This window comes from Anas acuta, chromosome 19 (assembly GCF_963932015.1).
Source record: "Anas acuta chromosome 19, bAnaAcu1.1, whole genome shotgun sequence".
Lineage (NCBI taxonomy): Eukaryota > Metazoa > Chordata > Aves > Anseriformes > Anatidae > Anas > Anas acuta.
The window spans coordinates 3490687-3514100 of record NC_088997.1 but is presented as its reverse complement, the minus strand read 5'-3'; the positions used below and the strand labels follow the sequence as shown (position 1 = coordinate 3514100).

The 23414-nt window shown below is 42.8% G+C and overlaps 1 protein-coding gene across 3 annotated transcripts in view; it reads left to right on the top strand.

Moving 5' to 3' along the window:
- PPM1E (protein phosphatase, Mg2+/Mn2+ dependent 1E) overlaps positions 1 to 22498 on the top strand; it is a 67386-nt gene extending 44888 nt beyond the window's left edge. For all 3 annotated transcript variants that reach the window (XM_068655784.1, XM_068655783.1, XM_068655785.1), the window contains exons 2-7: positions 8527 to 8645; positions 13261 to 13460; positions 15099 to 15287; positions 16513 to 16656; positions 16934 to 17027; positions 17296 to 22498. In XM_068655784.1, the coding sequence (XP_068511885.1) occupies positions 8527 to 8645; positions 13261 to 13460; positions 15099 to 15287; positions 16513 to 16656; positions 16934 to 17027; positions 17296 to 18365 (1816 nt within the window). In that variant the 3' untranslated portion in view covers positions 18366 to 22498. The remainder of the gene's footprint in view (positions 1 to 8526; positions 8646 to 13260; positions 13461 to 15098; positions 15288 to 16512; positions 16657 to 16933; positions 17028 to 17295) is intronic.
- The last annotated feature ends 916 nt before the right edge of the window (positions 22499 to 23414 follow it).

The window sequence follows — 23414 nt, the reverse complement described above, 5'->3', positions numbered from 1 at the left end:
GGGACTTGGAGGGGCAGCCAGAAGCCTTCGGTGACGAGGTATGTGTGTCACTCCAATGGTGAGCAGTTGTTTGAGCAGAGAAAGCACCCTGGAAATATTCAAGCTAATCCCTGTAAAACAACAACAACAAAATACTTTGTTTCAGTGTAAATTCCTGAAAGTCACATGTGACTCAGGTGTTTGGGTGATGCCAATAATCTTTATTTTGATTAATTAATGATAGGGTGAATATAGATATTTGACTATGTAGTTGTACTTACATAGCTGAGCCCAAAATATCTAAGCATTATAACAAATGCCTATCAAATAAGTGACTTGATGGTATTTTTAAAAATTTGTTATATTTTTTTTTTCAATTTTCTAAAGTATGTTTTATAGCAGTAAGTAAAATTTAATAAAAAACTGTCCAACCCCTCAGAATCCTGCTGCTCAGACAGGAAAGGACTAATTTAGACAGGGAGAGACTAATACATAGAGGCAGCTTCAGCTGCTCAGAGTTGTGATTGGATTCTGGTCCATTTCTGTAGTGAAATAGTTTCTCTGCCTTCCTTCGAAGTTTAGGTTTACCTTTCTTATGATAGCAGGGGAGTGTAATGCACCTCTGAAGTACTCTAGTCCTGGAATATGATTTGAAGAGCAAACTTTATATCTTCAGCACTTCGATGTAATGAAGAAAACTATCATAGCGTCTCTTCTGGGAATTCAATTTTTTGCAGTAATTTTCCTTTCAGCTCCTTGAACGTTTTTTAAGGGTTTTTCATGTTATTATAAACTTCTGTCATTTTAAAAGCAGGCTTTAATGCAGGTGGCATCAGCTCTGCAGAGTTGATACTCATACCTGAGTAACCTCAAAACTGCCGTGTTGTGAGAATGAGCTAGAGAAATCGTAGTTAGGTTTCAAAGACAATGTACAGATAATGTCTTCAGCAAAACAGCTCTGTAGGAGCTGCTTTATGTAGTTTGGATTTTCACAGGTCATCCCTTCCACGTCAATCATTTCTTGGCATAAGTCACAAAATCACAAATATTTGGGTGGATGCTTTGTCGGTAGCATTTGTTTTTTAAACATACACTAGCCTATGTGACATTGTACCTTGTCACAGAGACAGAATTGACTTTTTATTTTGTCTTGCTTGTATCTCCTTAGCTTTCTGCACTGTCATGTGCACGTAGGCCTCAGAGGAAGGAAGGAGAGACTTGCTGCACAGCACAACGTGGATTAGAGGTCTCAGTCTAATTCATGTGCTGAAGAGTGTTAGCTAAAAGTCAAGGGTTTCCTCTCATGACCTGTATCAGAGGATGAAATTCTAGTGGCACCATTCCAAAAGTTAATTTCAAAAGTCTGGCTTGTAAGGGAACGAGGCTTTTACAGCTGTGCATCTGTCTGCCCACCAGGGTCCTCCCACGAATCCGCTCACCCTTGCGGGCCAGGTTTAATAACATTTGAAAGCGGGGTTGAAGTCTGAATGACAACTAAATACCAGACATTTTATGAAAACTGGTGGGATTGGTCTGGCAGCACTGGAGGGTCAGACCCAGCTCACGGTGCAATCGTGGGAATGGTGCGGGGCTGGGGGCACAGTGCCTGTCCAGGGCAGTGCCCCCCTCTCTTGCCCCTGATTAACTCCTCAAGCAGCGTGCTAGGAAGCCTGTGTAGTGTCCTGAAACAGAGAGAGGCTGGGGGTGTATCTGGAAAGGCCCCTGATCTTGGGTTTGGCACCCACAGACAAACCCCAAGCCAGCTGCCTTGGGACCTCTGGGGCTGGCAGTCGGAGCGGCTGTGTCCCTGCAGAGCTCGGCTGGAGGCAGGGCTCAGGGAGCCCTGTGCAGCTCTCCCAGCTGCTCAGGTGATGGGGTAGATAAACCATGGCTTTGCAAACACGCTTTCATGAGCAATTTTTTTCAGCATTGTGCCAGTATTTTAATTTTGCTCTCTCTCCTGATTTTTTTTGTTATTAGGCGGTTTGCTGTGCCATGCAGCACACCGCTTTCTTTACTTCTTTATTTATAATATCCTAGCAAAAAACATGACAGATGAGTGCAGCACCTGAGCCCTTTAGTGGGATCGGTGCCAACACGCACTAATTGAGTTGTGAGTTTCTGCAAATTTCCCATCTGATCGCCAAATGTAATTTCTCAGAGTTTCCCATTCATACCTATTTCACATATACTTTACTAGAGAGAGCAGTTTATTGACTCTTCCTATCTCTAAAAAAAAGAAAACAAGGACAGAATTTGAATATTTTCCCAGGTTAGGGTAATTTATCTTAGTTTGTGAACAAGTGAAAACCAATCTCTTTGAATCTCTTCATAGTGCTTAACAAGTGACAGTTAACGGCTTGTTTCAAGGGATTTTTTATTTTATTTTATTTTTTTTAAGGTGGTTATTTAAAAGAGAGACTATAAAGTATCTCTAAGTAATAGCTGTCAAATAAGAGCTTAATGTAAGGTTTTATTCTGTTTTATGAGATAGACCTTCAGTGGCTGCAAGTCAATTGAGAACTTGTATTATTCACCATTAGCAAAAATGTCCTAAAAAGAGCCTAAAAAGAATTTGCAAAGGGAAAATATTGTTCTTACAAAAGGAATTTTATTCTCATTAGCTATATTTATCTGTGAAGCCTTTAGGACATTTCTGAGATCATAGCCACCGTAAATGCTTTGACAACTAAGATACGGCTACTACGAAATGACTACAGCAATAGATGCTGGAGTCTGAGGGGCGCTCTGGTGCATCTCAATCCAGCTGCTGGAGATGTTACCTGATGAGCAGTGCACCTCTCTTTTTTTTATATCTAGTTAAGATAGACTTACCTGTAGGAAAACATCGATATAAACTTGATCATGCTCTAGATATGGCAGTGAGTGCAAGGCAAAAGGTTAAATATTTACTAATGTAAATGTTTATTTACCCCTGCAGTGTCTGTGTAGAATATAGGCATGGTGAACATATCAGAAGCAGCGTGTTTTTGTAATGGTGGTGTATTATATTTCTGCTGCTCACAACTGTCACCACAAGGACGGAATCATTTTGAATGTGGCCAGGCAGCTGTCTCGGGGAAGCCTATAGATAGCAGCTTCCTTGTGTAGAACATTTTCAGCTCCTTCAGACAGATTTATCAAGCATCTTTACTGTCTCAACACTGCCAGCTCAAATGACTTCTCAAGGAGCTTTGGTTATGCAATCTTTTGAGAGGTGCGTTGTTGGTTTTGTTTTTCTTCTCTTTTTGTTTGCTTGCCTGCTTGTTTTAGTAACTCACTGCAGCTGAAATCTAGTGCAGGGTTTCGCTACGTTTTAGGAAAAAATGTAGCCCATTTGTCCATTGTGACAAGGCTTTGAATAAGCTTCAAAAGTTTCACCTGCTGTGCAGAGCAGCAGAACAGCCCAGGTCGGAGCAGAGCGGTGAGCTCACAGGGGAAGGCGATGCTTTGTGAGTAAGGAGAGGAGAACGTGCAGAGCCAGGAGCTGGAAATAGCATCTGGCTGGCGTAATTAGAGCATACACCCGTAATCGGTGTGGGGTCTAATGACTGCTTAACAGAATATTCCTCTCTGAGGCTGTCTGACGTAAGGAAGTTAGGAGACAACCAGAAAATCCTCAGCTCGTACCTTGTCTTTCTGGTTGGCCGCTGGAACGAGGGGTGGCTGAACAGAGGGCTGGGGAAAAAGCCAAAGGACCTTCCCAAAGAATTTCTCTGCTCGTTACTGCTGCAGCTCTCAGCATGGGAACTTTCAATAATAAAGACTTTAAAGGCTTCTTCAAAGAGCTTCCAGGCCGCGTCGGAAGCTCCATCTGGAAAAAGTCTCATGAGACTTTGGAGTGTTTTGTAAATGCAGGCGGGGGACAAATGAGGGCTTTCTTAAATTGAATTCTTGCAGGACTTGCTTTCTAACAAGAACTTGCAGCAGGCCACATTAACACAGGAGTGTTTACCAAACTGCATCCCCAGTGTAATGTATTTGGAAAGGGTGCCGTTAGCTTGTCATCCCTGTAAAGCCTTTTACTAACACAGTAAATTATAGGCCTTATGGGAATGTGCTGTACTTGGTTCTTTTCAGGTCATGTTCTTGGTCTTGGATTGCTGTGTGAAACTAGATACGATGTTTTACCCCGTGTGCCTGTGGATTTGTTTTGTGTTTCAGCCGATTGAATAGCATTTCTATTTAAATCATGTTTCATTCTACCTAAAACAATTGGTGTTCTGTAATGTCACGGGTTTCTTGAGGTAATAGGAACGCTGTATGTTTTGTGATTTACTGGCCATTTTGGCCGTTGAAAGGCACCAGTACATTTCAGTCCATTTTTCTTGCTTTATTTGAGTTAGTGATGCCTCATCAGTTACACCAGCCCATGACAGCCTAAGCATTCTCAGCTCTGGTGGCACTCAATCATGTATTTTGGTCAGGGGCAGTAATGTGCCTGTAGCATCGTTTTTCCATCAGCGGTGCTAATGCTCCAGAAACATCAGCATTACCAAGTTTTAAGAACTTGATGTATTTCTTTCATGGTTTTCTCATTTTTGAGATGCTTCAAAATGTGTTTACTTTGTGCAGTTGTTTATGACCGTGTTAGCTGCCTGCGTGAGATGAAACCTGCCTGTCCAGAGCTCCCACTTGCCTGGGTATTCCTCTTAGCACTTCTGGCAGCAGATGAGAACAGAGAATATGGAGCACAAAAAGCTGTGAGAGCTCCATAAATCTTGTGTAAGTTGAAAATATCATCTTGATATTTTCCCTTCACTTGTGCACCTATCTAGAAATCTCAGAGTATTTCACGAACATCAAATTAAGCCTCCTACAGCCTTCCTCCCTCTCCTCCTTTCCCTCAGGAAGTGCCCTTATCATCCCCTGTTTGTAGGTGAGGAATTGAAGGTCTGGGTGGTGAAGTGACACGTCCAAGGTCAGCTCCTGATTTAGTGGCATGGCTATGAATAGTCGTAGGTATTCTAGCTCACAGCTCTCTGCTAAACAAGATTGTGCCCTCCTGCTTTCAGTTTGCCACAACTTCATGACTAAGAACATTTCAATGTCTGGAACGGGGCAGAAGAATTGCTTTTTGGCCAGCCAGCAGGTAAGCCGTGGTTACGCCAGCAGCTGGGCATGAAGCACCTCCCATGTCCCCGTGGATCCTGTCTGCAGCCACTTGTTCTGGGTGAAGGAAGAGGTGAGGACAGCTGAGGACTACTAGAGGGAGTTATTGTTGGAGTGTGGGTCTGTGGTGGTTTGGGGGATGCGGTAGGTACTTGTCTGAGTGTTCGCATTCACTCTAAAACCAAAGATACCAGACCTGGTTCTTCATTTGTCTCAGTGTAGCAATAATGAAGTGTCCTGCTAGCACTTTGACTTCAAGATGTAATCTATTTTAAAAGCAGTCAAAAGCTCCAGTTCAATCTGCTGTTCCTTGAAGGGGAGAAGTAATTCAACTAAAGCCCTCTCAGAAGCGAAGTAAGAGAAGTGAATTTGGTGTCGTGCTAATCAGGAAGAGGAAATCATCTGTCTGCATCTGGTCACTTTGCTGCTTACACGGCACAGCCCTATAAAGGCTACATAAGAAGCTTTGTGATGAACAAATGTCAAGGGCAATTAATTCTTTGGCAGGCAGCTGTTATTATTAGGACAAAGAGTGGCCAGACATAGAAAGAAAGCCTTCAGCCGATTTATTTTCTCTACCTTTTCTATCAAAATTGATAAGTCACTCAAACCTCAATGGTGACCTTTCCTGCAATAAGAATTTTAAATTTGCCATCTCTTTTTTTTTCAGTAGGAGACCTTGGATTAGATTTAGAGCACAGAGGAATAGCTCAGAGAAAATGTTTGGAAAATCTTTGCCACTTTAACGTTATCAGCAAGGAGAAGAGTTGTGTGTTAAACTGGTAACATAATAATCTGTGGGCTGAGTCAAACCCACTTCAGACTGTTTTTCTCAAACTTAATTGATGGAAACTGCCCACTTTTAGGTTTGATTTATTACCTTAGCAGAGTTATTCCAGGATTGCTGCAATGCAACTGTGGGTGTTCTAAACATGCCCACACTGCCAGAGAATCAGGAAGGATGTACTTAAAAACCTCTAATTTATCTAATAACATCTTTAGTGGCTTTTTGTGTAGGTTTAGTATTGTAATGGAAATGCATTCTTTGGCTAGATAAAGAGCTCCTGGGTGCAACTGCTGCAGGGACACTAAATAGCATTTGGAGCTGAGGGGGGAAGCACTCTGTCCAGCTGCACAGGCTCTAAATGCACCTTTTGGTTTTGCAATCTGTCGCTATACATGAAACAGTGTCTGAAGTGCCAGCTACGAGTGCCCATGGCTGTGTGTCTTTGGAGACGTGGCCTTCCCCCTTCCCAGCCCCATCGGATGCAGCAGAGGGGCTCGTGGCTGGAGGTCCTTCTCCTCTGCTGTCGAGGTCCCAAGTGTCCCTTTTAGCATCCGTTGTCTCCGTTCTTGAAGGGCACGGAACAATTTTGGTTCTCCCCAAAAGTTTCTGCACTGAGCTGTTGAGGGTGAGCCTTGGGCAGGGGAAGAGCGCGGGCTCCTGCTGGTCCCAGTACGGGGGTGCCTAAAGCGAGCGCCGTCTGAGGGAGGCTGCTGTTTGTAAATGCTTTCGGCGTGGATTCTTCTGCTGAGCTTTATTTAGGCTGTGCCATAATAAATAATCTTGCTCTGGATTTTTTTTTTTTAGAACGCTGCTCTGGTGGTGTTGCTAACCGCTGACATAATTATTCTGTCCCAGGCATCGCAATCCCTCGCTTTTGTTGTAACATGGAAATTGCGTGCAACACGAACAGCAACCCGTACTGCGGCTCTGGGGAATGGGAGCTAATAATAGAAGTGAAAAACCTGTTCTTTGTGAGCTAAATAAAGGCAGACAAGACTAGATAGAAAATCAGCTTCTACATGCGCCAGAAGTGAAGGAGGTCCCGGTGTGTTTTCCTCTCACTGATTACTCTTAGCACCAGGCGTTGCTGTATGTAAATAGGATCAGAGTTCCTGCGTGGTGCTGGGCAGAGCCAGCCCGAGGCAGCTGATTTCCTCAAGCAGTCGTGCTTCATTAGCGCGCACGTTGAGGCTCGGCCGTGCTGCGTGAGCGGAATGCTCAGCTGCTAATTCGAGGAAATGCTCTTACTGGCGGCGCAGCAACGCAGCGCGAGCGGCTCTCTGCATAACTTCGAGGGCCAGAGCTCGGCTGGTGACAGCGCATCACTCGGGAAAGAGAGATTTATTGCTAATCTGCTATTTAAATAATTTATGGACGCATCGAATAGCGAATAACACGGGTCAGAGGACTCCGTTTGTGTACGTTTCCTGAATGTGTTACATAACCCTGCTGTTTGTAGCAACAGTTGGTATGAAGGATCTGGAAAACACGAGGGTGCAACGGCCTCTCGGAAAAGCCCCGAGTGCAACCGTCTGCCCTGGGCACCAAACCACGAGGGAACGCAAGCAGCGGCTGTTCTGTGCTCTGCAGGGCTCCCAGCAAGGCCTGACCAGTCCGTGCTTCGTGCGTGGAGGTTTGTCCACTCCAGACCTGGCTGGACGGATGCTTCTAGGCTGGCTCCTCTGCTCTGCTTGTGGTGCAAGCATCAGCACAGACTTACTGGGCCCAAGCAGAGAAATAGGCTCAGCGAGTGCATTTGCTCATGGCTGGCCTGCTCGTTGGGCTATTCTGTTGCAGATGGGCTGTTTCTGAGGCTAGAGCTAGCTCTTGTGTCTCTGCATGGTCCTGCAGGGGTGGACACATCTCAGCAGGGCGTTGTTCCCCCTGATGATAACTGGAAGCTGGAAGTTTCAGGCTGCCTCAGCAAGAGATGCCTGGAAAAGTTAAGGCAGGCCAATGGGTAATACACAGGTATGCATAAATGGAGGGCTATTAAACTCCTCTTCGATGAGAAAATGTACATTGAAGTGGCCTCGGTTTGCTATAGATTAATTAACCTTGGAATTTATCAGGTTTAATTAAGCTACAGTGAGTTAAAGCCACTTTTCTCTTGATGGAGAACATTCGCAAGGGAGCTTAATTCCCTTTTAACCTTACGCAAGTCAACTTCAGACTTCCTATGGGCCTTAACTTGACTCAGTGTTGTTTGGTAAGGTTTTGGAAACTGAAAACGGAAGACTTCTTCTTATCCCTTGGAATCCTGACTCCATTTCTTAGGAGGAGCTGGACAGAAGGGGCTTTAGATAAGAGTGTGTAATGCACATGTAGGAAGTGTGCACTAAGCAAGGATTGAAGGCAAACTCTGCAGGGGGGAGACAAGTCTAGATTTGGAAAGCAAATAAAGACTAAGAAATGGAACATTAAAACTTAAGGAATGTAAGAATGATGCGATGCTACTAAAATCTTTGTGGTAAGCTTGAGAAGCTCCTGCTGCAGGGTTGCAGTGCTGTTTGACAAAGACGACTCAGAATTTTTACAAAGCTTGGACAAGGTCCACATTCCAGTTTGTATATGGAAAAGCATTGTTATGTATCACCCTGACTGCAAGTTACCTTGCTAAATATATGTGTATTTCTGTCCTTTTTCAGTAACTGCCCTTCGTTTCTGGCCGCTGCTTTAGCTAGAGCAACTTCAGATGAAGTCCTTCAGAGTGATCTTTCAGCACACTACTTACCAAAGCATGTGGACAACGCGGATGGGATCATACGTAAGTACATCTGTGCATGCTAATGTACAACTCTGTGGTGTGGATCTTTCATTTATACAGGGTACCAGACTGTCTTGCAGATAACTCATAGGTTTTAAAGTCATCAGTGTCTTTAGTGATCCATCTAGTCTGACCACGTGATTGGTACTAGATTTTCCCTAAATTAGCTCCTGCTACCAGCTAGCTCAACGAGATTGGACTAGCTTCACTTGTAAAGTAATACCCTGTTGTGATATAAAAAGATGAATGGAGAATTCACCACCTCTTCTGATAGCACTAGTGGCTGGTTTCTTAGTCAGAGGTTTCTCATTTTTGAATATTAACCTGTGTAATTTCAACTTTTACCATTACGTTTTCTCTATTTATCTGCTCCTTTCTCTGGCTGTACTTGTGTCTTTTATTAATTTTTGCTCCGTAAGACCAGGTGTAAGTCAATCCTTTATTTTAAGTGCATCTCCATATTATTTTAAGTGCATCCCCATAAGGCGTAGGACTGTATCTGGTGGCCCTGAATTTCTTTATAAGCACTTGTGATTATGTGCTCCCGCTGCTTGCTTGCAAGCCTGAGTTGTTCTCCTTCATTCTTAGAGGAAAGTCAAAGATATGTAGGAGGAGAGAAATTAATTCTGAATTATTTGTCAGTGTAGTTTTTACTATGGCATTTAATTTATTTTTTTTATAGTTTCAGCACAGGGTAGTATAAACATGTTTCATCCTTAAGAGGAAAATTTCCTTTTCTCCATTTATCTTTGTTAGCTGTCAAGATTTTTGCAGCATCCAGTTCAAGGCCAAGTACCTTCCATGCATTAAAACGTTTCAGAATTATGCTGACTCAACGAACAGCCTTGAAAAAATTTCTGAGATGCTTATTACAATAAAAACCAGTGTTCCTCACATGTATTGAAAGGAATTCTGTTGTTCCATCTGGAAAATACTGTCACCAAGCCACTTTCTCCATTCCCTTCATTCCTGATTAAAACAAACAAACAAAAAGATTCTGGGGTTAAGTAGGAGCTACAAATCTGGCTACTTGGAGAGGAAGATTCTCATGTATTTCTCAGAGGCCTTTGCAAACCTGAGGAAAAAAAAAAAGTGATGGGTTCCCTTTTGTAGGCACTGCTGCGTCCTCCTGCTGAGCAGGTAAATGGAATAGATTTGTCATTGTTCTGGCTGAGCAGCCTTCATTAATTTCAAATTGAGATCTCTGAGACTTGCATAAATATTTGACAGTCTCCAAGGAAATGTTGACTAAGCCTCCACACTGAATATCTAAAGAGTTCAACAAAAAGAAAAAAAAAAAAGGAAAAAAAACTCACACCTACAGAAATTTCCATTTAAATATATTTAAATCAGTAAATCTGTAATACACAGATGCAAACAGAGATTGGTATGTGTACGGGCTGTAGCAGGCACTAAAAGTATGAGACTTCAGACATAGTACATTGGGGTGAATTGTCATAATGAAGGTACTTGAAGATAAAATATGCCCTTACAGATGCAGCGTAAGGCATTACAATATGAAAATAAAGGGGTAGAGAAAGACGGAGAACATCTTCTGGACCGCAGTGAAGCAGCAATTTCATATGAATACTTCAATTTCACAGAAATGATAATTTTCAAAACAGAGCATTAGCTTAAATAGTATAAGGTTTGGCTAATAAAAACATAACGAAATTAGGGGTATTCATGCAGGACTGCAGGAGACTTAATAGCAAAAGATCAGTAACTCCATTCTCGCCAGCTTTCTTAGTAGGAGTCATCTGAGAAACCCAGGCTAGTTACTTAGAGAGCTGGAATCGATGAGTGCCCTTAACTGATATCATAGAGGGGACTTTAATGCTTTGAAAGAAAACAAAGGGAGCTGTAGCAGGTGATGGAAATGGGATTTCTACATCTTCATTTTTTGTGCTCAGGGTTCACTGTTCATCCTAGTGATGTCTTGACTTCTGCAGAATGTGAAACCAAGCTGAATTTAGCTCTCTACCTTTGATGTCCAATTCTGTGTCAGCTTTTCTTACAAGGCCAGAAAGATTTTTACTTTGTATAATACAAGAAGACATTTACCTGATTTGCTTCAAGTTTGAATTTGCTAGAAAAAAAATAAATCCAAATTTCCTTAGTGGCACATTTCATTCTGAGTAGAGCAAAGTCAGAAATCATTGCATGCTTAGGACTGGTAAAAGAAACTACTGTTGTGCTGCTGGAAAGGAGCTAGAAGCCTCGTGAAAGAAGACTGCTAATCTGAAGAGAAAGAAAACTGTTCAGAGCCCACAAATGCAGGAATGTAAAAACATAGGCTTGAAGTATTCAGGCTGACCATGTGTCTTTGGATACCAAGAATAGAATCTTAGAGTCATAGGCCATGGCTGGTTCTTCTCTTTCAGTTGAACTGGAGAGGAACAAGGGAGCTTCAATGAGAATTGAATGACATTTGTTTTCCTTTGAAAGGTCAGGTTAAGAGCTAAGAACATTCGGTTTTCTCGATTTGGGGAGGAAGATGTTCTTCTGGAGCTTTGGCACTGTTAAAGAACCACCAAGGGAGTCCGTGGACTGTGTTACAAGGTGGAGGTATCAAAAATACCCAGCAGACTTCACAAAGCAAATTGCAAAGTCCCATTACCCAGTCTTTCCAGATGCTAGGAGATGGGGTTACTCTAACCAAGACAGAAGGAGGTCATTGGCTAGTCAGAAACCAGACTTCTTAAATTAAGGAAAACCTTGGTCAGTGACACGTCTACAAACCTGAGTTCTGATCCCTGTTGTCACACTGCCCAAATTTTCAGGAGAGGCCTTAAAATTTAAGTACTAAGAAACTGAATCTGATTACTGCCATTCTCTGTACTCTGATTTTCCACTAAAAATCATAATGATGCCTGAGTTGGGTTTCCCACTAGCTGTGGTAGAATTAAGCACTACTTCCATCACTGGGGACTTTGGAGCAGCAGGAGGGAAATGAAATTCTCCATGACACAACCACAATGACAGCTGAGTCAGCCCTGGCTCAGTGCTGCAGCATTAACGAGTGATGAGTAATTTACAGCTGTGAGGGGGTGGTTTGACTGTTGTGGGCCTTTCTCCTGTTTTAACCTCAGGAGCAATTATTGATGATGCTGACAGTACGCATACTCCCTGCTGGGGAAGGGTATTTAGTGTTTCAGCACAGCAAATGGGTTTACTCCGTTCCTCCCTCGGAGTGATGCTCTGAATTATAACAGCTATGTGACACCAAAATGTACGCCCTTCCCCTTCATATATGCCCACTAGAAAAAACAATACAAATAAAAAAGGAAGAGTAAGTCTATGGGGGTTTCCTTCTGGAAAATTTAATTTGGACATTTCAGGCTGTATATGTTCCCTCTTTAAAAACAGCACAGAGATTCCTGGTGACCCTGGTGCGAGCAGGATAGGTGTAGTGGGAGAACTGGTACTCATTCCTATGGTGGCACTGGGTGACCCAATTGTATGATTTCCAGAAGTCAGGACTCCTTCCTTCGATTATACGTATAGCTTACTTCGAGCTTAATGGCTGCTCTTGAAGATCAAGCTTGAACCAACTCATAAGCAGCGGAACTGGGATGATACTTGCTGCTAGGGATCTTGGCTTCCAAATCATTATAGCCCACGTCTTGTGCAGACCTAGTACTGAAAGCAGCAAATGTTGCTTTGTAGGTTCTTCACAGGGTTTCTGTGAGGGAAGGGCCACAGCATCTCTCAGTTCTACTCTTGCATTTGAGCTATTCCTCTGTGAGATGTGATTGACGTGTAGGGATTGTTGTTTAGCTCTGAAGATCTCTGGCATTGGTGAATGACCAAGATAAAAGAGATTTTGGTATGTTCGACTCTGATACTTACTTCTGTTTCCCTTCCCTGAACTTCAGAATGACTGACAGTGCCTGAGTTTTCACATTTTAAAATACTTTTCAAGAGTGACAGTTCAGCTACTTTTCAAGAGTGACAGTTCAGCATTTTCTTAAATTTAAGACCTTTATAGTTTTTTTTTTTCACTTGCTCGTGCAGATTTCTTTGACGTGCTGCCTATTTGGGAATCTCACAGTAATCTTATGCAACTAAGAAGGAACCCGAATTTGTACACTGCCGAAGCATCTTAAAAGGATGCTATTATTTTCTGCAGTTTATTTACCGTACTGCCTCAGTTCTGCAGTAAGGTGTTGTTGTGAATCGGTGGTTTGGTCTGAAACAATACATCACTGTAATGGGCTGTGTTTTTCGTGTGCGATGCTGTATGCCTTGAAGAATTCCCTATCAGGGCTCTGTGGCACAGCTACACCACCCTGTGCAGAGCTACACGGGGGATCAAATGCTGAGGGAAACATACTTGCTTTTCATTTTTCCTGATGCTGCAAATGAGTTCCCCAAAGGCACGGAGGAATGTTTAGACTAAAAAGACAAACAATGAGCTTTGCACTGATGAATGCTGATTATGGTGAGTTTGGCTTCCTCTTTTAATGTATCAGCAGCCAGAATTTCCCTGCTGACATCCATCTCAACTGCTTGGCTAAAATGGTTTTGTTTCATCTTTGTAATGTATGCAAAAGAAAAAAATCTCACTTAATAACACTCTTAGCCTTTTATTTGTGGTGTTTGCTTCCCCCAGAGATTGAGACAGTGAAGCTAGCCCGTTTAGTTTTTAGCAAACTCCATGAGATCTGCAGCAACTGGGTGAAAGACTTCCCGCTCCAGCCGAAGCCCCACCGCTACTACGAGACATCCATCCATGCCATCAAGAACATGCGCAGGAAAATGGAAGACAAGCATGTCTGCATTCCAGACTTCAACATGCTCTTCAACCTTGAGGTAAAATGAGATTCTATGGAAGGTAAATACATGTGCTGAATACAGTTTACATTGCTGGGGGAACTAGGCAGTCTTTTACTGTGAAGACGAAAGCCATACATGTGATGGACCTGAGAAGGATGGAATGTCAGGAAGCAAACATGCTCCTGTGTGAGTTCAGTTGATTCTGTGATTACAGCAGCTGTATGGCAGTTTCTGTGTAGTGTATATAAAATAAAAGAGCAACTTTCACAGACTTCTGGTGAAATACTATCTAAACAAAGTTTGTATCTGACCCATCTTACGTAGCCGCTCATGCAGTGGCTGAAGAAGTGACCTGCCATATGCAGAAAGCAGCCCTGTTTGTGAGAGGCAGCTGATGCATTGTATTACCTGCAGGATTGAGGTGTTTTGCCTATCTTTTGGTAGGAAGAAGTCAAAAGCAAGAGCAAAGAAAGAAAGTTTAAACAAACACAAAATTTACAGAACAAAGTGCAGTTCACACAAGAATCTAGCAACATGAGTAATTTATTGGAACTTGGACCAGACTTCCCTCTGTTAATTTCTTTATTTGGCTACCAGTCAAATGCTCGTGCTTGCTCTTCCTTGAGATATAAAACTGGACACAGAGAAATGGCAAGAAAAAGAAAATGGCAAGAATTTTACCATTGGGATCAGGTTGCTGTGCAATTGATTCTTTATTACATTCTGTCACTTTAATAACCATTTTCTTTGCCCTATCCAAATTCTTGCCTTTAAATGATATTAATGCAAACAGAGGCAGATGTTTCCTTTGCCTGTCAATTGTCAGCTTTCTTATTCCAATTTGTGTTGGAGCCCATTACTTAAAAATTACAATGTACAAATATTCTAGTCACTGAGATGGCTGTCAAGGTTGAATTGGCACTGACAGCAGGTTGGTGTGTTATATGTCTGAATAGGCACAGGAGTTGATGTCTCTGGGTACAGAGCTTTGTTTCTCTGTTTGAACAGATAAGGAGAAGCTGAGAAAACTGACTTGAAGATGAGTGATTTTGCTGTACTTGATGTGTGAATACAATCACATTTAATTATCCGATGAGAGAGTACATACGGGTATTTTAAAAACAGGCATCTAAGGTGATGTGGATTAGATTTAAAAAAAGAGGGGGGGGGAGGATGAAAGCAGAGGCTGGCTGGCTTCACATTTTAACCATACAGGTATTTATCCCTGGTGGATTCCAGTGTCAATGTAGACTTCATGCGAACTGTATTGGATGTTGTTCTCTCTGTGATTTTAGCAGTCACAAAAACTCCTGCTCTATTTGAAGAGAATGGCACTTTCTATTTGAGTTGAGTGACTGAACTGTAGCAAACGAGACATAAGGAGCACTGAGAGAGCTACACAGGTGATCCTTGCAGAGCGTCTCCTGCAATTTGCAGGTAGAATTCATTAGCAATAAAGTGAAAATTTTTCTCCATATTTCCCATTGATGAAAGTGCAGATAGTCTGAGTAGTTTGTTTTTCTGGTGGAGTCTGGCTCTAAGTGCAGTTTAATGCTGGTGAACGCCCACAGAGGACATTACAAATCTCAAGCTCAAAAGTTTGAGAGACAATCCAATTAACTGTTTCCATTGCTTTCTCTTTTAGTTGTTTTCTCAATTTGTTTTCATTGACAGGACCAAGAAGAGCAAGCTTACTTTGCAGTGTTCGATGGTCACGGGGGAGTGGATGCTGCCATCTATGCCTCCATCCACCTCCATGTGAACATGGTCCATCAGGAGATGTTTCAGCATGACCCGGCAGAGGCGCTGTGCCGAGCCTTCCGTGTGACCGATGAGCGTTTTGTGCAGAAGGCAGCCAGAGAGGTGATTGAGAAACCTGGGAGAGAAGGGCTAGATTCTGAAAGTATTAACTGACAAATTCTGTGTATGAAACAAACAAAAAAAAACCAAACCAAACCAAAACAAAAAGTTGGCTTGGTAAAGTTGGTAATATCATACCACTGAGACAGGCAGAACAAGTTTCCAGCACATCAGGCTATCAGAACAGGTCTCAGACGGGAACAACCAGAATTTGCATAGATTTGTTAGCTTTCTCAAACACTGCAGGCTTGTCTAGCGTAGCTGCGAGTTGACCTGGAGAGTAGGAGTCCTAGTTTTATCCACAAACCTCAGTTTCCAGTGCAGTGGGGCAGCAAACGAGGCAAGATCTGTTTGTGTGCTTGAATGGAAGCTCCTAAGGAGGATCAGGGAACCAAACAGGTGGTGCAAAGCACCCTTTAGTCCCAGAACCATATAGCAAAGATAAAAATGAAAATGACTGAAGAAATGCTGGTATGAGGCATCAATAAATTGACTGTGGTGTGCTGGGCTAACAGAGGTGTGTGGCACACAGCTCTGCCCCATTAGCGACATTCCTGCTGCCTTTGTTAGCAGGGTGCACCAGGCGCTGAGCTGAGCACAGCCGGGGGGCAGCACGGAGCTGTTGGTGCCCAGTCTGTACTGGTCCCAGTGGTGGCCTTCACGTTCTGTGTAAATGTCACCCTCGCACTTCTCACAACATCCAGTTCATTTAGAAGGATGCTGCTGCTGTTCTGATGTTCGCATGCTAACTAGGTTTAGTCCTTGGGGGGCTGTGTTTTTTTTTTTTTCCTCATCTACAACATAAATCTTTCTTAGCTCCAGAAAGCAAGAATAAATGGATTGCCTCCTAGGCCTCCTAAACCTATGCCAAGGCTCTGAGTTAAGTGCAGGGAACTTGAGATGCTTACAAATAAACCTCCCTCCAAGATCATTAACATGCATGCATCTCTATCAGCAGATAGGAAGCAGGCCTGGGAAGTCAGCTAGAACAGCAGCAGATCACTGGCTGAGCCCAGCTTCTGAAATGTGATTCCAATTCAAGGCGAAATCAATGGCTTGCACTGGTGCTGGGGGACTGTTGCAGAACAGTCACAGCAGTAAGGAAAGCAGTGCCCATTCCCCCTGAGAACAGGCTGCAAGCATCCTAGAAAGCCCGCATGTTCACATGCTTTGAAATGATTTTGGTTTGCTTATTTAAAACTGTAGGCTTTTTTTTTCTCCATTACAGAGTTTGCGTTGTGGAACCACTGGGGTGGTGACTTTCATCCGAGGAAATATGTTGCATGTGGCTTGGCTTGGAGACTCCCAGGTTATGCTTGTGAGGAGAGGCCAAGCTGTGGAACTGATGAAACCCCACAAACCAGATCGAGAGGTGAGAATGGCCTGTTCTAAACTGACCCACCCACCCACCCACCCGTGCTTACCATTGAAGCTGACAGGTATTGGCTTCATATGGCATTCTTGGACACTGAATGTTGCTTTGCCAGTGTCTCTCAGAGTGGCAGACTATGGCCCAGTTACTCTGGTTTGGCTGGAAGGTAGCATGAAAATCTGAAAATCCTTTGTCCTCATCTGGAGGGGTGTTCAGAGTGCGATGGCGAGTGCTAAGAGCTCTGTTCAAACAAGTCGTGTGTTGCCTTGCTGTTTAGGATGAGAAGAAACGCATTGAGGCCCTTGGTGGCTGTGTGGTCTGGTTTGGAGCCTGGAGGGTGAACGGGAGCCTGTCAGTCTCCAGAGCTATTGGTAAGAATGGGCTTTAATTCCTTTTTCAGCCTTGCTTTTCCTTTTAATTAAACTTTCATTTTCTAGTGATCAAAACTTGAAATACAGCTGAAGATACAGCTGTGAGCAGTGACCTCTATTTTTACCTCTGCAGTCCAAGGGGCTGTTCCAAGTAATCTCTTTAACTTGGCGATGAGAGCCACCGGCTCCATGCTGTGTTAATAAAAGGGCTTCCAGATGCTGTGGCTGCAAACCCATGGCCTCGTGTCTGTCTGTTGTTTTTCCACAGGGGACGCTGAGCACAAGCCATATATCTGTGGGGATGCAGACTCTGCCTCCACTGTACTAGATGGCTCTGAAGACTACCTCATTTTAGCCTGCGACGGCTTCTATGACACAGTCAATCCCGATGAGGCAGTCAAAGTGGTGGCTGACCATCTAAAGGAGAATAATGGTGACAGCAGCATGGTAGCACATAAATTAGTGGCATCTGCTCGCGATGCCGGTTCCAGCGACAACATTACTGTCATTGTGGTATTTCTCAGGGACATGAATGCAGCAGTCAGCGTTAGTGAGGAGTCGGACTGGACAGAGAACTCTTTTCAAGGTGGGCAAGAAGACAATGGGGAAGATAAGGAAAACCATGGAGACTGCAAACGACCGTGGCCCCAGCACCAATGCTCAGCACCTGCAGACCTAGGGTATGAAGGACGAGTGGATTCCTTCACTGATAGAACTAGCTTAAGCATAGGGTCCAGCATTAACCTGTTCGATGATCAAGGCTATTTAGACCTGACAAACACAGAAACTAGTACACCTAAGAGTGCCAAATATCTGCCACCAATTCAAGTGTTTAGTCCTGGTATACCAAAGAATGCGAATTTGATGAATGGTTTAACAGAGAAGAACGAATCACCCGAGAGCACCGCATCATCAGCTTGTGGACAGAGCGATCCCAGGGAGGCCAGCGCTCCCCTTAGTTTGCGTGCTGCAGGGCAGAGCATCTACAGGGGGAAGGGTTTGTCTCCGATCTTCTTTGGGCTGGAAGATGAACTGTTCAGATCCTTGGGAAAGCGAGTTGGGGGCTTTCATTTCCGGTTCTGTAATGGGAAGAGGCGACGAGGAGCCAGGCTCAAACCAAAGTTTCACACGCCCCTCTTGGCTCAAGAGCCTTCCCACAGAGAAGGATCGGGTCTGTACTTGCCTGTCCGAAGCCGCAGTAACACCAGGTCATTGGTAAGACACTCCCCGTGGTGGAGGCTGGCTAGGCATAACGCTTACCCTGAGAGCATGTTTTTGATGCGAAGACAAAGTAATTGTATACCAGATTCGTACCTTCATCAATGCTGTAAAATGTAACCATCCCCCTTGTGTTTCCCCTTCAGACTCTCCCAATAGACATTCCCAAAATAAACTGGCATCATCAGGAAGCAAAAAAAAGGTGGGCATTTCAGAACGGTACTACAGTCCCCTGCAAAGCTCAACCCACGTGTAAATAGACCTAGGAATTAACAAATGTAGTTGTTTCAATCTCAACAAAGTTTGCTGGTGGTGCCACCCTGAGCAATGCCACAGCCACCCCCACCCACGAGTATCCAGCCACATCCACTAGCGAGAGCCGAGCCGCTGGGGCACTGAACAGACACTGGGAGGGAACAGTCCTTGAGCCTGCAGGAAGGTGAACCCGAACCCGCCCGGGAGGTGTCTGGAGCAATACGTCAGGAAGGGTTCTGGTTGAGAACTGCCAAATTTTTTAGAGTGGGGGGGAAGTTTCCATAGAAGTCCAGGTTGTGTGGGTTATTTTGTGTTCTGCTTTCTGTTTATTTCAGGCTAGCATTAAGATGAATCAGAAAATTACATCCACTTTTGCAGGTAAAAGACTAAAAGCCATACAAGGTTTTACCAGGTAACTTAGGAATGGACAAACTAAGCTCCTGCCGCTCTGTTCTCAGACTCTGATTGAGGTACAGACTCATAATTTACCTTTTTTTTTTTTTTCCTGTAACATAAAATGTGGAATATGAAGAAAACTTTTTTGTAGTTTTTAAAAAAATATATTTCCTATGGCTAGAGGTTCAGCATAGGGAATTTCGTATCTTTCTGGTGCTTTTAGTGGCATTTTTCTTGTTTGTCAGTTTAGGAAACTGTTCTCAATTAGTTTTAATCAAATATAATTGTGCTTAATGCTTTGAGCCAACCTCTTTCCACCGTAACTTCATCTCAGGTCTTAAAACAAACGCATGTCTGTGGAGACGTTCAGTACGATGCTACTGCCACTCACCCAGTCAAACCAGAGAACTGCTTGCTAGGAATAATGAGCAATTTGATGAGATGTTTGGTTTCAGTAATGATTTCTGGATGGCAAAGACTTAAGTGAATAAAAAGTTGCAGCATGAAGGATGGTAAGATGCTGTGTCTACAAGGACCATCATTGCTGCAATTTGGTGATTTCCAGAATGCGTCAGAAGGGGTGCCGGGCTGCCGGCGCAATCCGGAGTGAATGCAGATGAGCAGGGGATGTGCTTGGGGTTTAGTGCAGAGGGTGAAATCCACTGACAATCCAGGGCTCTGCTTTGGTTAAACCCAAATTCAGAAGGAAGAGTAAGGAGTGTCAGTTGCCCTTGTGTTAATAAGCAGAGCACTGCTTGTGGAACTCAGAAACAGACAGAGGGAACCCACCTGCTCTGCCCTAGCCCTGAGGCGCTGTTAACCCTTAAGGGAGCATTAAATTAGGACCTAAGTAAGCAGACTGTTCCCATCAGCTCCACTCAATGCACATCCTGTTTCTTTCATTTGTTACATGAAGACATTTGGAGTAGTATGAATAAAGTAAGTCTTCATAAGCATTTATTGTACATCATATCATTTTAGCAGTAACAGTTTAATAACAGTGTTAGTATTTAGCTAGAATTTGCAAAGTATTTTAGTATTATAAGTAGTCAGGAGATTATTCAACACGATGAGATGGCGAGGTTTGAATTCTGCCAATTTCCGCTTCTCCGATCTTTGATGCACTATTTTAAAAGCAATTTGATGAATAGCAAAAGGCTTTGTGAGTAACCAGGAGTTGGAGTGTGGCTTTAGATTCCTTTGATCTTATTCAGAGATTATTTTCTTTTTTCTTTTTATCTTATGGGATCATTGGCTCTTATCTGTCATCTTATTAAGCCTTAGCTGTTGTCAACATTCTCTTTAGCTGCAGCATATGTTCCAAGTTAGACTTACTAAGGAAATTTGAGAAACAGTAAAATATGCAACTCTGGGGCATCTCTGTGGTGCCTTTGTTTTAAATTATTCGCAGTAATAACAATGCAGTGAGTCCATCTTATAGCGTGCTTCTGAGAGAAAGGTGGTGTAAGTGCAATTGTTTGTATGAGTAATTAGAATGACAAAGTGTTACGAATGATAAACTTCTTCCCAGTCTGCAGGAGCAGTTGAAGAGCATTGGACTGCATGTGTGCTGTTTTGGGAAGGATATAGCTTTTTAGGTGTGGATTCATACATGATAATTCTGCTACTCATACCATTTATCTTGCTAGGAGAAAAATCTACCATCGTAGTTCCAGTGTGGTCAGGTAAAAAACATTGTATAGATAGCAAGTGTTCATTTCTTCACTAAATGCATATTTATAGAGTAGATAGGAACCATTTGTAAGGTAAGTCCTTTAAAGTTCTATAATATTAAAGTAGTGGTTATTGGTCTGATATATGCTGCTCTTGATTCTACACACTAGACAAAAAAGCAGTGCTTTGTGAAATGCAGTGTTTTCTCTTAATGCCACTGGTGATAGGAAGTAGTTCTCTTCAGTTCAAAATCCTGTGCCCTTACTTGCTGCTTGCTAACGTAAGCAATAATCCCCCTCTAACGGTATCTAAGTGTTCTGTATCTCGTACTTTGAGTGTCTAGCTGGTGACAATGTAAAAATATTAGGCTAATATAAAAGTATCTAATTGTATTTATTAACTGTTGATACTGAGATTGTCTGTGACCTGTGTTTTGTATTTTTATTGTGCATCTTAGTGGTGGTGAAATTTGTATAACGAATCTTTCCAATAAAGAGCTGAAGTATCCCTTTTCGCGTTAACACAACCCGCATCAGTTTCAGTTTACGTGTTAAGCGTGTTTGCAGAACTAGGAGGTAGGTAGTGAAAACATTTTTTTTTTTTAATTATGTTGGTTTTGAGAAATGGGCTTCAGGCTTTGTCTGAAGCTCCTCAAAACTCACTCGTAAGCTATTCACTGTGAGTACTAGAGGGATTCGCTCAATCCCCACTCTGATAGTTTCCTGTGCACACTTTTTAAATGTGCAACTCTGAGGAATGTCTGCGTTGCAGAGAGCAGTATAGCACCAGACCAGGGAGCTGTTAACCCATTTCGATTTGCACTAAAGGTGGGTGGAAACGCATGTATATAACTTTTTTCTTTTACCTAGAAGTGCCATCGATTGTCCTTGCAAGTTAAAACCATTCAGTATTTGATTTAGATTGCATTGTAACACTGAAGGACAATATCAAAGCAGCCTAACTTACACCACATTTATGGTGGTACATTGTCATAGAAACTCCACTCTGTTTTTGGAACACTGTGTGTCAGTGAGAAATGCATGTCCTATGGGCAGATAAGATGAGGCATAACGAGTTCCGTGTTTATAGACATGACTGCTGTAGTTCAGGTCCACTATCTCCTCACTAAATCCTCCCTACCCTGGCAATGTTCTGCAGGAAAAAAAAAAAAAAAAGAGAAAGATTGGTCTAAATTAGGGGCTGTTTTAGCACAATTTATTCACTCAGCACTAGTCACATAAACAAAGCCATCGAAGGGGATACCGCAGCTTTGTTCACGCCTGTAATCTAGGGCAATCTTTCTTTAATTCATACCCTCTTTGCAACAGGAACAAAACTTTCTACCCTTGTATCGTGCAATAAGTAAGAATGAAGCACTAACACAACCTCTGACTTAAATGTTCATACTCTTTTCCAGTCCCTGATAAGCAGGCGATCGCACTATACTTGCCAGCACTAAAGCTAAAGAAAAACTAAATCCCACCTCTTAGGGTCTAGTACAACTATTGTATGTCGCAATTGCATCTTGTTAGTGTTGGTTTTTTTTCTTCTCCCTCTCCTTCACTCTGGAAGACATCTTGAACCAAGAACAGGGGAAGTTGGCTGAGATCACCCTGAGTACTTCTACGCCCAAACGCGTATTTGTGTAGATAGCCAGGTGTGTTGTCAGTTGCTGCACTGGGTGCTCCTGTTGAGCTATCTGTGTTACCTTGTTCATGAAACTAACATGTTCTTTATAAAGTGAATAAATTAAAGCTAATCATTTAACAGTGTTGGGACTTTCCATTTGCAATCTTGTTCTACAGTTCACATATGAGTTTATAGTTATAACCATGTATTAGTCATCCATATTTTATTTATGCTGTTTATACAGAAAAACTGTTGAAGTTTTACCAATATCTTAAATAAAACAGTAATTTAAACCACAATTCAGCTAGTCTGTTTCATTAAAAGCTAATGAGGACAGCAACTAACAGTTAAGTGTCTTCAGTGTGGTAAAAGATGACTTCTTTTGTGCAATACCTAAGAGAAAATGCCATTCACTGCTGGGCTCCAGGGTACTTACGCAGGCAAACACCAAGGTGCACTACAGCCCCTGGCTGATCTATTTTACAGCCACAAAGGCAACGTGCTGTCAGGGCACAGTCACTTTCAGGTCCAGCTCACAGTAAGTTACTTACATCAGGCATCCCAGCCTGTTTCCCTACCTCTTGTTTAAAATCAGCTCTAAGTTCTTTGTGAGGGCAGCAAAGCACGAGGGCACTTTTTTTTACTGCAAACGTTGGACACCAACTCCAGAGCAGATCATGTGGCTAATTAAAATAATTTACTTCAGCTTGGCCCTCTTTGTAAGAGTAAAGCAGCTGTGAGTGTTGAAGAGGCAGGGCTCTGTGATTACTGCTAATTGGGCTGCGTATACTAATCAACATGCCACCCTGTACAACAGTAAACACTCACGCTTCGCTATCATAACGTGCAGCTTGTCATAAGGCCACCTTCAGCACTCATCAGCTGGAACAACGCGTGCATAGAAGCTGCCCTCACCTTCCTTCAGCTGAGAAACAAATACTGCAAAAAGTACAAGTTAGGAACAGAGAAATACTTCCTGCATAAAGTCAGGTAAAAGCCATAGATCCTCCTCGATTCCTATCTGAATGTATAAGATTTAAATAGTTGGTCTGGTTTCCCTCAACACAGCTTTAAAATTCCCTGATTTACTTGGTGAAAGGGGCTTAAAAGAAGTGACAGCTGTACAGCAGAAGAAAGTTCTCCTATATTCAGGCAGGCATGATACCAACTCAGTACTAAAGAGCAAGTCAAGCTTGGTGACAGTGTTCTGCTTAT